The following is an 18,445-nucleotide window of genomic DNA, read 5'->3' as shown; positions in this document are numbered from 1 at the left end:
CAGACAAACCAAGCAAGCTTTAAATGTTTTAGCACGAGCCTCTGTCTGTTCCACTGCCGTATCTCCTTGCCTCGTCTGGGTCAATCCAGAGCCAAGTAACGTGGTAAAGGTACAAGCACGGTGCTTTAGAGATGTCACACAATCTCTGGCCAATCTCTGTCGACTGGCTTCAGCTTCTTAAACCCCTCATAGCTCAGGGAAAACAGGCCAGACCTGGCGCTCAGGTGGCCGGTAAACATGATGAGAGTTGTTTGTTTGGCTGCCGTTAGTATTGGGTTCTCCATGCGGATAAGGTTTTCATGACAGTATGGCAATGTGACAGGAAACAGAAACTGTAGCCCTCCTAACTACTTTTCAAATGGCTTCAATAATAGATAACGGCTTATGAACGGATATCGAATGATGAAGAAAACAAACTGGTGGAGAGTCACAAAATGATTACGAAATGAAAATGGAGACGAATAATCCATCACGAGTAAGAAGGTAACGACTAAGGCCTGATTAAAAAGGTGTACTGTGACGCCTCAGTAAGACAGGAAGAGACTGGAATAAAACATAGGTTAAAATGGTTATGTCATATATACACTGCTGGCTAGGGCTACAAGATATTGGAAAAATCTGACATTGAGATTTTTATTTTTCTGTGACATATACATTGCCATTTACTGTATAAATACAATTTCACCAAATGACTGAATAGCACTATTTGGAAAGAATTTAGTCACACTTTATTTAAAGGTTAAGTCAAATATTTTAAGGTCAAATTTTTTTTTTTTCTCAGAAATTATAATTTACTAAGTTGTTTCAAAATGTGTACTTTGCCTTGAGTACATTTTAATGCTGTATTTGTACTTTTACTCCACTTTTCTTCAACCTGCAGTCACTACTTTATTTTTTCTTGTCTATGGAGAAAAATCCGTCCTGTGATTTCTGTCCAATCAAATCGCACATATAAGGTAAATCGCTTCATAATGAACTACCTCAAGACATGGGCGATTTAAAATTGAAAGTGTCCAAAAGAAGATGTCCAAAATCTTTCAACGCACTGACTCAGAGACTGTTTAGATGCATGTCACTGATGAGATGACGGATGTTTACTGTATGATGACTGAAATGGCCTTAAACACCCAGCAGGTACAAGACGTCAACATGACGTCAGATTGACATTGTACTCCAATGTCGTGGGGACGTTGCATTTTGTTTGGAAATGAAAATCGGGTTGACATCAGAACCCAACGTCAGGCTGACATCAATGTCCAATGTCCAACCTAAAAGCAACATGATGTTACAGCTTGACATTGTGTGGACGTTACCACTATGACGTCTATCAGACGTTGGATTTTGGTTGACATACCTGACGAATTAATATCAGTATTTGATGTCAACATGATGTTGGTTTAAGATGTTGGCTCGATGTTGGATTTTGGTCACTTTCTATCACAACCTAAAATCAACTAATCAACTTTCATTATTCGACATCAAAATAACGTTGTCCTAAGACGCTGGCTAGACGTTGAATTTTGGTCACCTGACATCAAGACCTAAATCTAACCTAATATTAATGCCTTATGAGCTTGTGTGCCTGCTGAGCAATAACTAAATGCACTACAGAATGTTACGTTTACACACATCCACAAATTAGATTTAAGTGCATCAGCTTTTTTACAGCGTAATACTACTCTTGAGTACTTATGAAAGGTCTACTTTTTACTCATACTTTGAATAATACTTTTAACAGATATTTTTACTTGCACTACATTTTTAGGAAAGTAATGGTACTTTAACTTAAGTATGATTTTTCAGTACTCCTTCCACCCCTACTCAGAATTTTGCTCCTTATTAATAGTAAGTTTAGGTATTGGGTTAGGGATGTAGAATAAGATGCAGAATATGTAGATTATAAGTACTAATAAGCAACCAATATCTGAATAACATGGATGCTAACAAGCAACTAGTTAATAGTGAGAATTGGTCCCTAAAGTGTTACCAAATGTATACATTTGAAATGTAATGATTCTTTAAGGGGAGTGAATCATGCATAAAATGTAATAAATATCATGATAAATCAATTAAAGCAGAGATAAAAGTGAAATAAGCAGTGCATGCTTTGTGATTATTCTTTATTAAACTTCCAAATGTTTAAAATGTCTTGCGCCTAAAATACTTAAATCTCTCTCAGGCCTTAAAAACATTAAGGTAAACCCGGCAGTGACTCCACAAATCTCATGTTCTGAATTGTGACTCTTGCTTAAATATAATTAACTCAACATTACATATCTATGCTATGTGACCATTGCGGATGCACAAGTTGTGATATCAATGCTGAAACAATATATTGTGCAGCCCAACTGAGGGCCAAAGGTCTTCCAAGCTATAATGCGTTCAATTTATTAACATTAAAAGTTTATGACAACACAAATCAGCAAGACAGGGTGATACTGAAGTCTGAAGTAATGAAAATTCAGCTTCGAAATGATGTCTGAAAATAAAATCAGAATGGAAATTGTGCATTTTAAATTATAACAATATTTCAGAATACTAGTTTTGGATTAACTTTACGAAATGGGCTCCTTGTTACATACTCTTGAGTAATATTTATTAGGTACATGTACTTACTATATGGTTAGGGTTTGAATGTGGGTTAGGTTAAGGGGTTAGGTTAAACTAACCAATTATCTAGTAACTATTAGCTTTTAACAGTTTAAGTTATTATATATAGGTAATTACAATTCCAAGTCGATCCTGTGATGTGACTACAGCAAAAGTCGCACATTGCAATATCAATGCTAAAACGATATATTGTGCAGCCCTAAGTGTTACCTTACTTTTTTGTGTTTAGGATCAAATAAATGCAGTCTTGGTGAGCATTAGAAACAAAACAATCTAACCCATTTTTGAACAAAAGCATGGCAGAAGGATTTTTTTGGTAACACCAATGCTCAAAAAGAAAGCATGAAAAGCTGAATGAGCCAGAGAAAGACAGAGTGAGTGTGTGTGTTTGTTTGTACATACTATAAATCCCTTTCCCTTATATAGACCTTCTACATCAGAAGCCTGAACTTAATCTAGAAGTTCTGGAAATGGCACAGTCAATTCTGTCCTGATACAGATAACAGATTCAGTGTGTTCCTCTAAAACACACACACACATCCCCCTTTCTTATACTGTAGCTTATACTAGCTAGATCCAATACAAGCTCCATTACCGTGGCCCCGCTCTTTAATGACCCGCTGTAAATCTGACGAAGTGTCAAAAGAGATTTTTATAATTCAGGCCGAGGGTTTAATATACACTGGAGATGGGGAGGAAAATGTGTTTGTGTGTGGTTGTTGGTGTGTGATGGATGATTAGGGTTGAAGGAGAAGCAGTTGTCAGTCACAGAGATGCTGCGAGGTGATTGGATGAGACAGGCTCAGTGCCACCCTGCAGTTTTTCCCCCCAGAGCCCAACAGTACCGCCGGTCTGTCAGAACTCTGATCAAAGACCTCATGCTGCGGCCCTGGCAAACACATTCACTGTGCTTGGAATTAAAAGTGTGTGTGTGTGTGCGTGCGTGTGTGTTCAGAGTAAAGGGTTTAGTTGCAAACACTTTTCTCTAGAGAGGATCACGTTAAATCAATGCTGCCACCCACAGGACAAAATGTGAGCTGCAATAATCCGTGACGCAAATCCATGGAATTTAGCTGCACTTGGAAAACAAATATCTGTAAATAAAAACTCTAAAATAAAACTTAATTAATTAATTTAAAAATAATTAATATTTATACTCAATAATCTATATTTTTATATTGTAATATATAACTTATTTTATATTTGAAATACACTGGATTTATTTGATTAAAAAAATAATTAAATCTTTAATAAAGTCAATTTACATTCATTCATCAGGGGTTGCCACCAAAGGATGAACCGGCAACTTAACCAGCATATGTTTTATACAGTGGAAGCCATTCCAGCTGCAACCCAGTACTGGGAAATATCCACACACACACTCATTCACACTCATACACTACGGACAATTTAGCCAACCCAATTCACCTATACCAAATGTCTTTGGACTGTGGGGGAAACCGGAGCACCCGGAGGAAACCCATACCAACACCGGGAGAACATGCAAACTCCACACAGAAATGCCAACTGACCCAGCCGGGACTCAAACCACTAACCACTGAGCTACAGTGTCACCCTTGAATTCATATATTTTTTATTACATAGAAAAAAAGTTATTTGAAATGGTAATGATATGTTGCTTGTTAGCTTTTAAAACAAATAAAAGCAGCATCTGTAATTTAGGTAAAAAAGGTATTCTTATAGTAATTTTCATAGACGGTGGTATCTGTTTTTGGTTAATATATTCATTTATTCCTTTTTCTTTTCAGCTTAGTCCCTTTATTAATCCAGGGGTCGCCACAGCGGAATGAACCGCCAACTTATCCAGCACATTTAACGCAGCGGATGCCCTTCCAGCTGCAACCCATCTCTGGGAAACGTCCACAAACACTCACCCACAGTCATTCACCTGTACCGCATGTCTTTGGACTGTGGGGGAAACCGGAGCAATCAAAAATAATTATTAAAAGCTAAAATAAGTAAGTGAGTAATGTGTATTTATATAGCACATTTACCATGTATGGATATACACCCAAAGCACTTCACAATCATGAGAGGGGGGTCTTCGCACTCCACCACCAGTGTGCAGCATGGATGATGAGACAGCAGCCACAGAACAACAGTACCAGTGCGCTCACTAGAAACCAACTATAGGCTCACTACAAACCAACTATAGGTGGAGTCGAGAGACAGTTATAGAGCTAATTTGGTGGATGGGAATGATTGGGAGGCCATGATGGGTAAGATAAGATGGAGGAATTTTGGCCAGAACACCGGAGTTACAGCCCCACTCTTTATGAGAAGTGCCATGGGATTTTTAATGACCACAGAGAATTAGTATTTAACTTTTAGCTTAACATTTAACTTTTCATCCAAATGTCAGAGCTCACTGACAGTATGATATCCCCTTCACTATACTAGGACATTAGGTCTCATACAGACCGCAGGTTGAGCGCCCACTGCTGGCCTCACTAACACCACTTCCAACAGCAACCTAGTTTTCCCCATGCAGTCTCTTATCCAGGTAATAACCAGGCTCAGCCCTGCTTAGCTTCAGTGAGTGACCTGTCTTGGGCTGCAGAGTCATATAGCTGTGGCTATATTATTGTGAAATATTACACTCTGACATTTTTTTTTTTAAATTGCAGTAATATTTCACAATTATACAGTTTTACTTTTTTGTCATACAGTTTAAACACATGTAGCCTTTAAAATCCTTTTAGAATTGGACAAATGTCAAAGATTATAAATAATATGTTCACACTTTACAATAATAACATGTATTATAATAATAATAATAATAATAATAATAACAATAACACATAAAATAATAATAATAATAATAATAATAATAATAATACAATAATAACAATTTAACAATATCTAACATGAACTAATAGGATTTTATTGTAAAGTGCTACCTGATACGTTTATATATACTACTGTTTAAATGCCAGGAGTACATTTTTTAAATATTTTTAAAAGATGTCTTATCTGCATCAAGGCTACAATTAAAAAGTTCAGATGCAAAAGCCTCTAAATGCCATTTGAAATTTTCTTCTAAAATGGGCAAGCTCCTGTGTGTATGTTCAGTAAATCCACTTTTCTGACAAAAAAAAAGGTTCCTTGCATTGGCTTTAAAGGGAAATAGCTGCACAAAAATATTGGAGGCTGAGAAAAATACTAATTTTTGAAGAAAAATTACAGATGGCACTTTTTTGCATTTGAACTCTTCAATTCTTAATTTATCATGATCTGCATTATTGTCATAAAAAATAATCATATAAAAACAACAACAACAACAATCATTTGCTGAATAAAAGGTTAAAAAATTAAAAAGAAATTTATTTTAAAGAACTTAGGTCTGAACTTATGAAATAATTCATATAGAATATTATATATTATTATATACTATATAGAATTCATACTGTTATTGCTGCCACTCCACATACTGTATCATTGTGACCACTGAATATCAAATATCCTACTGCTTGTAATTTGTCATGATTTTGTTGCTTTGTACAGCACTTTGCTTTCATCAGGGACAGAAATGTGTAGTTGGTTGCAGAATTTTTATGTTTCGCTTCTTGTTAAGCAAAACCTCCTTACAAAAGCAAGTTGGAATACTTATGTCTGTTTGGCAGTGCATAAATTAGCAGCATAACGACAACAGCAGGCTCGGGTTTGTACCTTCACACCGACAGCATTTCTGTTATGTAACAGACCAGCAGCTCTGAGGAGAAAATGCTGTGCTTTCTGTACTACTACAGCGATTATTTACCTTTAGTGGCATAGGCCTCTGCGATCATGGAGAGTCTGTAGACTGGAGCTCCCACCAGCTGCATCTCATCCAGATTCACACGGCTGTACTGATTCAGCGCTTCCCTGTAATCCGCCTCCACGTAGCACAGCTTAGCCATGATCAGACTGGCCTCCTGCATGTATTCAGGCTGCCAGAGAAAGAGACACAATAATGACCCATTATTATTGACAGGACGCTTATATAAATCAAATACAATGCAAGGGAAGTCATCTGCTCAGCCTACTCACTGCATGTGGATTAATATCTTTCACTTTATAAAAATGGAAAGAACTAGACACTATCTGATGGGTTCTAATAGAAACTTTCAGAAAATATGGGGTTCTCTCCTTAAATATATGGAAATGTATACCCCCTGAATGCTGGATGATAGTTTCTATTTTGCATTATTTGCTACTGTGTGACAGCTATTGTGACCAGGCTTTTAATTTGGTTTGTAAACAATTGTTCTGGTTGACACAAGTTCTTTTATGTATTTTTATTTTTTTCTAAACATTTTTAAATATATTTGGGGGTCAATATTTGTCACAATCTTTTGGGGGCCTTGTTTACTTTCCTACGCTCTCTACATGTCAAAATGTAAAATAATAATGTAAAATGTGTGATTTGTGCATTTATGGAAAATTCTATAAATAAAGTTAGGAGGAAAATAAATAAATCAATCAAATACAGCTCAATTAATGCCTCACACTGTCAGAAAAAAACAAACAAACATTAAAACGCTGCTAGAAAAACTAGGGTGATCACCAGCATACAAACCAAATGTGGGACAATAACTAAGTTCCAAGTTATCAACACTAAAATAACCTGATATATATATATTATAATAAATAAATAAATAAAACAAATATTAATTATTATTAATATTATTAATTATATTTACTTTGTAAAAAATAATTTGTTATTTAGTGCCGTCTAGAACACACCAATTCACCACGATGCAACAAGACTTTTTTTTTTCAAACATGTCATTTCATTTCAACAGCACTTGATCCAGTCTCTCCTTTTTTGATGATATTGAAAAGCTAAGTAGCTTTTACTTTACCAAAATATCTGTAAATGCTTCATTTTGTTTTCTGACAGGCAACACAGGGAATCACCCGCTCCACGTTTTAATTGACAGTCACAGCTTGTTAGCGAACATGTTTACTCTTATCTTAGTAACCACTATATAGGATTATTTATTTTAATGACTTTGTATTTGTGTGAAGTAGGTTTCTTCTAACAAAGCTCTTTGGAAAAATTATGCAGCAAAAATAAACGCTTTTGAAATAAAGTTAAGACACTTAAACACTTAAAAAACAACAGACTGATGAAAATGCATTGCACTCTCTTACTATGTGCCAGCAGCAAGCAGGAAAAGGGGTGAAAAGTGCGGTGCTTGGTCACCCTGTTCATGACACTGCAGACTGCACTGACAACAAACAATATTTGCTTTCAAATGGTCAGACTGAGATTTAATTAGCACATCAAATAATTAATAATCAACTGGGCTTTATCTAAAATAGCACACTCATAATTAAATAAGTTAATATTTTAAATAAATCCTGTTTTATTAATCATAAACTGCGCCAGACTTTCTTTAGACATTTCTGTGTAGAAGAATAAATAAATTGGATTTGCATGAAATGATTTTGAGAGCATAGGGGCTGAAAACTTATCTTAATAAATAAATAAATAAAAGTCAATAAAAAAGTATTTTATTTAAGGTTTACAATGCAAATTATTTAGAACCAGTTGTTTGATAAAAGTTACAGCAGGTCTCATATAATAAATCTACTGTAAGAAATAAAAAATATTACTGTACAAATCATATTAATCATCCAACCATTTTCATATTATTTAATTAATTACTGAAATTAATTTAGAACTTTGAGTAAATATCGATTTACACACATTGCCATAAGTAAATAAATAAATTGAAATATGGGCTTAAGAGTTTTCTGTGGATTTTTTTGGCTGCAGATCCTATGTGGTCCTAGTCATAAGCAGTATGTACTGTGAAGTGTGAAAGTGTAGCATTAACGTAACGTGCAGACATACTTCCACTTCCATGCTGTCATTATCATGTGACCTTCTAGCATCAGTTGTGTTTGTTCACTGCCATTGACTGGCCCTTAAAGGACTTTAAAGTGTCCATTAAATGCACACTGGAGTATCTTGAACACTTCATTTGAATCCTAACAAAGGGTTTCTGCAGGTTTCACCTGTTAAATTTAAGACTTGTGAAGACATTTTAAGACCATTATGAATAAAATTTTGAAGTTGTACAGGCAAAACACTAAGGATTTTTAAAAAATATTTTAGTTGCAAAAGATTTTCTCTTGCCCGATCAAAAAATTATCATAATTGAACACATTTAATAATACAAGACCAATAATAATCATAATTTAGTAATAAAAAAATAGGTCTGGTCAGTTTCCTTAGTAGTAAATTTATGGAGATTGGGTAAGAATACATGAGCAACGGAAAATTCAGACCTGTTAAAAAGATTTAAGACCTTCAAGATAATTTTTCAGTAGATTTAAGACTTTTTAATGCTTAGACTTTAGTTTTTGAGATTGATGTTGTGAAATTTATGTTGTGATGAGGCCGTCTAATATAGTTCCATCTAATATCGTAACTACTATTTGATGAATTGTTTTTTCTAATTTAAACATTACTTTAAATATTAATTACATGTCAATGTTAAAAATTATTGAAGACTTGATACAGAATGTGCCTTTGTATTCCACCCCACTGTTTTTCCATTGTTCCTTTCAGTACATATTAGCTAGACAAACATGTCTGACAGCTGCACAGCGTCCCATGCCTAACAAAGTGTTGTCAACATGAATTCAACAAGACAAATGCATCCTCATTTTTCTTTTTGGTTTCATTTGAAAGGTATTTTCATGAAACATGACACTGATGCAGCAAAAAGAAGTGATAATCCAGACTATTCAGGCTTGCCTTTAAATTTCCCCGATCTAGTGCAGCCGTCAAATGTTTCCGAACTTCCTGGAGTCGTGGTCGGGGCCCACGTGGACTTGACCCCTGCTTGATGGGGTTTTCCTTGAGGTACTGCTGGAGTTTGGCCTCCCCCAGCAGGAGTTCCCCAAGATCATCTGCAAGAGAAGATACAGATGAATTCAAATCAACTCAAGCCGAAGAGGTAGCAATCACACACCAGGGCTATACTCTGGAGATTGGTTTCATGACATTTTTACCATCAGAACTTTATATTTTGTTAAGTGACAGCCAGCAAAAGCTTAAGCACATTTATATTAAAGCATCAAATACAAAATAAGGGCAGAATTTTTACTTTTGTGTTTAACAATTTGTGCACGGCAAGGTTAAAACACAAACAGTGTTAGAGAGCAGTGCCGTATGAGAAAACAGTTTTACATAAACGTCCAAATACAATGCAGTCTTTCACCTGAACACATTCTTATAAGTCTTACCACACACAGCTTTGAGAACAATCACGTGTGGTTTAATCAGCATGAGTTCTTGCGTTATTTATCAGTTTGTATGAGACTCATTCATAACTTTTATTAATATTATAAATATTACACATACCTAAACTCTAAACAGGATAAACTGTAAAGATTAACAATGTAATACACAGTTGTATGAATGTGTTTTAACGTCAAGCCAGACTTTAGAACAGTCTCCTATAACTCGCATGTCTTTTGCTGTGCACATTTCTACTACACTATATAGCCAAAGGTTTGGAGTCATCTGCCTTTATGTGCAGACGAAATTTAAAGAGATTCATACCTTAACCAGTAGGGTTTACTATGGAGTTGGCCCACTCTTTGTTTGCAGCTATCACAGACTTTCAACAAAGTTTAATAGTGTGTTTATGTAAAATTTGGAGCATTCTTTGAGAAGAACATTTTCTGAGGTTGGGCACTGGTGTTGGATGAGAAGGCATTGCTCAATATAGAAGGCCCATTATAATTCATCCCAAATGTGTTTTATCAGGTTGAGATCTGAACTCTATGCAGGCCAGTGAAATTCTTCTACACCAAACTGTCATCCATGTCTGTATGGATGTTGCTTTGTTCATTTTGGATCAGTCGGGAGCATGAAATTACCCTAAATGTCTTGGTATGCACATCATGAATTTGCCCAGCATGATGGGATCCTGGATTAACATCTATGATGATCCTGGAAAGTCATTTAGTTTGAAAATGTAATCCATACCAATTCCCTACCCCTAAACCCAACCATAACTGTAAATTATGCCAAAATCAAAGGGCAATAATAAGTGGATAATAATCAGGTAGAAGTGCATAAACCTAACCATAAGCCTAAACGTACCATAAGCGTATGCTTTGAGTGTGATTGGCTTATTGGTATGTTGTTCCAGGATCAACATAGATGTTAAGTCAGGAACATGTCCTACTTGCTAAAATCTGGTTGGCGGTCTTTGGTATGCTGAAGCATTAAAGGTTCCTTTCACTGTAACTAAAAGGTCAAAGCCAACACCATAATTCCCTATTCATCAAACTATACATTTGGCAGTCACAATGCAGTCAGGCAAGTAGTGTTTTCCTGGCAACTGCCAAACCCAGACTCATCCATGAGAATACCAGAGAAGTGTGATTCGTCACTCTAGAGAAAATGTCTCAGCTGCTTTGGAGTCCAGTGGCGTTGTGCTTTACACCACTGCAGTACACACTTTGCATTAAATGTAAGGCTTGGACGTGACTGCTCAGCCATGAAAACCTGTCTACGCACTGTTCTTGAGCTAAACTAAGGTCTGTAGCTATTAGTTTTTCAGAAAGCTGTCAATTTCTTACACGTTGCCAAATAATTCATTCATTCACTCATTTTCCTTCGGCTTAGCCCTTTAATCATCAGGGGTCATCACAGCAGAATAAAGCGTCAACTTATCCAGCATATGTTTTACACAGCGGATGCCCTTCCACCTAGTGGTACTGCAAGCCAGTACTGGGAAACATCCAAACACAAAACGGACAATTTAGTTTCCTCAATTCACCTGGAGTGCATTTCTTTGGACTGTGGAGGAAACTGGAGCACCCAGAGGAAACTCAGGGTGGGAGAACATGCAAACTCCACACAGAAATGACAGAAATGACAACTGACTCAGCCGGGTCAAAGCCTTGTTTTTATATATTTAGAATCAGAGCTTGTTTTAATTTCCTGCTTTACTGTGTTTTTAATGTATGTTTTGTAATTGTTTATATTTTAGTAGAGGCATGGGACGATAACCGTTTTCAAGGTACACCCCAGTTTGAAAAAGTCAAAGTTTTAAAGCCACCCTAATTTTTTATAATATTCCTACGGTATGTGTAAGATTTTTTATATACATTTTTTTTTTTTTTTTAGGACAACTACATCTCCAGCAGAAAAGATATTCAAAGATGCCGTTTTAAATTGTAAAGAAATCTGTTTTTGAAACTAATGAAGACAGCAGAAGTCAATGACTCATTTGAATTATTTAGCCTGACATGTTTACTGTCCCAAAATATTCTAAACGTTCTCAAATTAAATATATTGTGTTCAAAATGAAAGAAGTTGATGTTTTTTACTCAGACATTTAAAACAAATATATTTTAGAGCAGTAATCACAATATCGTGAAGCCGTGATATTTTTATTCAAGGTTAACATACCGTCAGAATCTTATATCGGCCCATGCCTATTTAGTACATTAACGTAAACTAAGTGAAAATTAGAACTGTTAATTTGGCAACTAGAAAGTTCATATCCCTCACATATTTATATCTTAACAACTTAGATCATTTGTAAAAAAAAATTATATAATAATAATAATCAAATATTAATTATACTCAAGTCAGATATTCATTTTAATATATTTTACAGTGTTTATGTTATTGTAGTGTATGTTCATTTGCACAAACATGTGTCAATGCTATACAGTAGGTCCTGTGCTTATAAATATATATTTTCAAATGCTTCTAGTTTTAAGTGATCTCTGATAATATTTTGTATGGTCCTTATCTACTCCATTTCCACTTCTTTCTTTATCCTTTTCTTTATCTGTTTGTTAATGTTGTTGATTTTTTTAAAAGTGTGAAAATGCAACAATCAATTATTTAACTATCTATCTGAATCACTGTTTTCAGCAATGATAACACAGAAAACACTAATAAAACCACAACACATCCTCTCAAGAAAATAAACCAAACAGCAACTCTGTATAACTTTATAGAGTTGACAAAAATGTGAATGATTATCACTTGTGAAGATGAATGGACACAGCTATGAGCAATCAGGAAGTGTGCTGGGCAGATAAACGGGATGCTACTTAAAGGACATCAATATCGCAGCCCCGTCAACCTAAGATTAAAGTATTCATTGAGTGAAACATTACACATGTAGAAAAATGTCCATGAATGAATCAGACTGATCTGCCATCAGGCCTGAGACACACACAGAGAGAGAGAGAGACAGACTGTCCGAGCTAACGCGTTAGCCATGAGAAAATAAAGATAAATCACTCTCACCGTTGGAGATGAGTTTCGCCGACAGCTGCCGCACGAGCTCTGGTATTTTGTCCCATTGTCCCTCAGATCTACAGCGCTCTATTTCAGTCTCTAATCGCGACCCGGACTTTCTGGCTGTCATCTTTCCACCACCTCCTGACCAAAACACGACCAGAGCCGCAGCACAGAAACATCAAAGACCTGGAGAGGACGACAAAAACATGAACGGGAATACGCTTCCGGGCCACGAAACTGAACGCTGATTGGATAGATTCCTGTCAGGTGATCTTTTTAACTATAAAACATGGTTTTGATTTGCTTTTTTATATTTACTTCTTTTTATATTATTTGTTTTGACTGGGCAATCATAGCATACAGTAGTTATTATTTCTGAATAATGAGTTCTGCAAATGATCTAGTGTCAGGAGGAGACGAAGCTGTGAAAATGTTTGGGAATAAATGCAAAAAAAAAAAAAAAAATCAAAAATAACTACAAATAAATACTAAATAATTAAACAAATTAAATGAAAAAATAAACAAGCTAGGATTTTATTAAGATGAATAAATATATAAACATCAGCATAGCAAATTATCAATTGAAAAGTAATTAAATTAATTAACTTAATAATAAGCAAATACAATGATTGTATGATTTGCAATAATAAAAAAAATAACAAAAATCAGAATACAGATTAAAACAAAATAATACATTGGTAATATTAAGAAGTAATTTGATATATTGCTTAAAAATTAACAATAATACATTTTATACATGCGTAAATAAATAACAATACATTGCAAACGTATAAAATGAATAAATAAACAAAGGAATATATACTATTATTAAATATTTTATTAAAATAAAAACTGTAAAAACTGAATCATTGATGTGAATCATTGATGTGCAATCAGCTACAATCATTTAAAAATGTCTAACAACTTTTATTAAACCTCAACAAATAACAAACTGCATTCACATTTACCATGAATGTTACGTAAAGTAATATATAATAATGATATTAATAATATTTATTATTATTTCTACTCATTTCTTTAAAAAAGTAACTAACAAAGTAATCGATAAATATCGAAAAAAATATCTTCAATATTTTAATAAAAAACTAAAAAACTAAAACATATCTGAGACTCACTGTTCTGCTTATGGGATGCCTATTTGTCAGCAAACAATTAGGATATGTGTATATAAGTAATTAGCCTTACTGTATTGAAGTAGTTTAATTCATACACGTTTATTTTGTTGATTTTTATTAGTTACCTAAACGCAGCTCTTTCCCTCTCATAAAGCGTCCCTTCCAGGTTTTTGTAGTTCACCAGCCAGCAGAGCGCACTGTACTGTGACCGCCGGTGCTGTAGGAGGCGCTACAACCAACAGCCCCCTGAGTCTGACATTCACAGAATCGGTCTGCTTGCGGCATGCTGGCCGTGGATTTGAAGACGAAATTATGTAAGTAATTTATTGTGCTTCTCAGTAATATTATATAAACTAGTGATGCTCATCTCTAGATATATGTTCTTAGGAATACATTGGTTGTGTATCGCCTGAACAGTTTTACTCGCTTACTCGCTTTTTACCTGCATAGTTGTGTATGATGTACTCTAGGATTCATTTAAACGTGTTACAATGCTAATGCGACTTATTAGATATTTAAAACGGAGGTTAGATCATGCTATCTTTAAACTTTGCTTGTTAATCTGTTTAATATGCTGTTGATTTGATGTCTTTGCCATTTAATGTCAAGGTCAGAATTATCTTTTAGCAGTTCACGAGTAAGTTAATAAGTCTACATTTGATAGGTTCACGTGTGTATTGTTTATGGGTTTAAAGACATCAGCACGAATAACAAAATCTACTGTTTAAGACTGAGTAGGCATTCCCAAGAATATACATAGACATAAGTGCATTGTGAATGTCATTTTAAAGGGATGGTTCATCCTCCCCCATCCACCATAGAGGTAAAGTTGGTTTTATATTCACACATTCGTTCATTTAGCAGTCTATATATTGTTTACTATGTTACTTTGAATATTCGATCGGAATTAGCATGGAAGTATGATTTGAAAACAACATTAACACTGTTTATTTGACTGTGAACAATGTTGTACTTTGATAGTCATTTGCTGCTAATATGATTTACCTATTTAGAATTTCCAAAGAATACTTTTTATGAAAGATATTATTAAGGGGAATGTCTGAATATCCGAATATAAAACCAACTTTACCTCTATCCATCCACCCATTGTATTTACATCATGCAATACATTGATTTTCATCTCATTTGTATTTAATGGCAATTTAGATATTTAAATTTTAGAATTAGTAAAATGGTGTTAAAACTAATCCACATTTCTGATGAATATTGTTCATCAAGCAGTACATAAGGAAACAGAATATGAAATTTCTAATAAGTCCATCGTTCCTTAAAGAAAGACACCATAATTAATATTAATAAACGTATATTATGATTCAGTTGCTAAAACTGACTATTGGCTCCCATGATGGCATTTTTAAATAAAAATAAAAAAACACTTTTTATTTGTATTCTAATCATAAGTGCACTAATCTTTGTTTTGTTTTGGGGCAGTTTTATAGTTATGCTCTGCATTCAAATGCAATATCTTCTTTATATTTTAATGGAAAAACAGTATGTGAGCAGAGTGGTATTTTTGAGTTCATAACATCAGCCAAAACAGCCATCAGCCCTGTAGTAAATTTGAAGTGCTAATATTAACATGACTGATAGAATTAAGTCATCAGTCCTCCGATTAAAAAAAAAAAAGACAGCAAAATTTATAAATGTATATTTTTATTGGAATTAAATTATACTTGACTTATCACTCACTTGAAACAAAAACACCTTTTTTATCATAGACTTATTATTCACAGCTCATATTTATCAAGGGTGCCAAATTTAAGTGAATGGCTGTTTATGATCTATATATATTTCCAGCAAAATGTGTGCCAATAGATATAACATAAAACACATTGTTCACAAAATTCCTGTAATAATTATTGTTTCCTTTGTATCACCATATTATATATATATATATATATACATATATATATATATATATATATATATATATATATATATATATATATATATATATATATATATATATATATATTAAATGTGCAATTTTGTAATGTCTGTTGTGTCATCTGAACTGCTTGTGGTATTTTCCACAGCTTTACTCTCGTAGCCCTTCACTAGCTTGAGAATGTTCTTGACTCTAGCACTGTTGCGGAAGGGGATTCCAGGAAAGCAGTGGATTGGGAAGTATCGACGACCACGACCTGTTACCTGGCAGATAAAGCGGAATGTGATCAAACGGCTAGAACAAGAAGCAGAGAATGAATACTGGATCAGCCGGCCATTCATGACGCTGGAACAGGAGCGAGGCCACGCAGCACAGAGGCGAGAGTGGATGTGGCAGCAAATCAAAGCTGAGCGACAAGCCAAGTTTCCTGAACACAAATACATCGCAGACCAACTGAACCACCTAAGGGTCACCAAGACCTGGCCCAGCTAACCAGAACATCACAGACTGATGGATATCTGATGGATGGAGATGAAATCATACTAGTTTTTGTCTTTGATATTTGCTCTGTTGTACATCTGTGTGTTTCTGTTTATAAATGATTTCTAATCATCACATTTGGCACCTCCTCTGTTTGTGATATAATATTTTGTGTTTATGGTGTATTCTGAAGATCAAAACCTACAGTTTTTTGAAATCTGTTTGTCACTACTTATTTGAAGTTATTTTACAGCGTTAAATGAGCAGATTTATAAGCACTCCTAACAAAAAAGATAATGTGGAGAAACTGGTCCAAAGTACACTTTAGTGATGGAAAAAAAGTTTAATTTGGGTCTAATGGAATACAATATGTTCGTCATCAAACTGGGAAAGACTGAACCTTGAGTATGTAAAGAAGTCAATTAATGATTGAGTTGGAGTGTCAGGGTTTGTGGATGTTTTTATGAAGAGGAGTTGGGCCTCCTATAAAGCTACATAATCTTCTTCTTCCTCCAGCAGCGCTAGCCCCTTGTAGAGCCTCGGTCTCTTCAACCACTCCCCTCCAGCCCTTTGGATCCAATGCTCGATTTCTCCAAGCATGCAGTCCTAGGAAACGTAGATTTTCTTCTACGTTGTCTAACTACCTCTTCCATGGCCTGCCAGGACATATTCCTTCTGGCTTTAGCTTGTACACTTTTTTTAACAGCTCTCTGTTTAGGAAATCTTTCTGAATGGCCCAGCCATCTTAACCTGTTCCTCTTTATTTCTGTGACCAGGCTTGGCTCACCATACTGGTTTGCCACTTCTGCATTACTCCTTATCCACCATTCACCTTGGTCACAGACTGTTCCAAAGATCCTTCTCAAAATCTTTCTCTCCCATGCATTGAGAAGCAGTTCAATTTTAGAGCAGCAGAAGGAGCCCTATCACAAAGCAAAATGGGTAAAACAGTCAATTAAAGTTTGAAATAATGAAATGTCCAGCCTAGAGTGCTGATCCATACCCGATTGAAAATTTCTGGAAAATCCTTGATGACAACATTTTAGCTAAGAAACGCTAGTTAATGAACTGTGGAGGAAGAAAATAGACGAATGTAATTTCTGACTGCTGTAAACAAAAGAAATTTTTGGGTGATAAAACCATTGCAATACTCCAATTTTAATGACCATCTATTAACAAACAGGGTTATTTGTAAAACACTGCTCTACTAGCACAGTTAATTTCCTCTACATCTGAAATGATAATTATTAGACTATTTCTGGAAAAATCAAGTGTTTATAATTAACCTACTTTTCATCTTCATTGTAGTTTCACCATGTTAAATATATAATTTAATAAATTAAATATATAATTTATAATTTAAATATATTAATAGCATGATAAATTCAGTTCAGTTATAAGGCCATTTCCAGTCCTGAATTCTGGCAGCAGGTAGTGGGTGGAAAGAGAAAGTGCTCATTAGTACCTACCATCAAAATCTGAATATACAAATCCATTCTGCAATGTAAGATGACACTATCAGACTAAAACTTCATGTAAACAGCCACTTATTTCAATGACTACCTTTGCTAGCTGTCATAAGAACTGTTTCTGTAGTCAGAGCAAATAAAGGGATGTTAAACAAATGACAGATAAACATCATATGCCCACCTTTAGATTTTATAATAGGATACATTAATATGCTGCCCACGTTTCCTTACTGTAGCTTTTCTGGGTCTGTCAGTGTTGATTGATTAGCATTAGTTCTTTGAGAAAAGTAACACATCATGTTTAGATATTTTAAGCTGAGTTACTTAACATCACCAGCAGAGGTCAACATCGTTTCACTAATCATGAAATCACAAACTCGGAAGCATAAAAGTCCAGATTTTGAATTCATCTTTTGTATTTGCAAAAAATAAATAAAAAAAATAAAAAACAATCTATGTGTATTTCGGAAGTGCAATTTACCAGCAGAAGTTTTGCTGTGGTCAGTCTTCACATCTAGATGTTTAAACACTGTTAAAGTAAAAAAAA

At 34.7% G+C, this 18,445-nt stretch overlaps 2 protein-coding genes across 8 annotated transcripts in view; one reads left to right on the top strand and one right to left on the bottom strand.

The window, feature by feature from the left end:
- ttc7b (tetratricopeptide repeat domain 7B) overlaps positions 1 to 13,092 on the bottom strand; it is a 79,742-nt gene extending 66,650 nt beyond the window's left edge. For 6 of the 7 annotated variants that reach the window (XR_015512704.1, XM_087289348.1, XM_087289349.1 and 3 more), the window contains exons 1-3: positions 12,911 to 13,092; positions 9,383 to 9,537; positions 6,392 to 6,560 (exon numbers count right to left, since the gene is read on the bottom strand). Coding sequence is in view for 4 of the 7 variants with exons in the window: in XM_087289345.1 (XP_087145471.1) it covers positions 6,392 to 6,560; positions 9,383 to 9,537; positions 12,911 to 13,031 (445 nt within the window). In the remaining 3 variants the exon portion in view is untranslated. 7 annotated transcript variants of the gene reach the window in all.
- Positions 13,093 to 14,318: 1,226 nt separating this feature from the next.
- mrpl57 (mitochondrial ribosomal protein L57) lies at positions 14,319 to 16,564 on the top strand. Its single transcript, NM_200775.1, is given in 2 exon segments — positions 14,319 to 14,354; positions 16,098 to 16,564. A coding segment is annotated over 1 exon segment (312 nt). The 5' UTR covers positions 14,319 to 14,354; positions 16,098 to 16,129; the 3' UTR covers positions 16,442 to 16,564.
- Positions 16,565 to 18,445: the final 1,881 nt, after the last annotated feature.

This window comes from Danio rerio, chromosome 17 (assembly GCF_052040795.2).
Source record: "Danio rerio strain M-AB ecotype USA chromosome 17, GRCz13ab, whole genome shotgun sequence".
Classification (NCBI taxonomy): Eukaryota; Metazoa; Chordata; class Actinopteri; order Cypriniformes; family Danionidae; genus Danio; species Danio rerio.
The sequence above is the reverse complement of the archived record's forward strand: the minus strand, read 5'-3'. Positions and strand labels throughout refer to the sequence as shown.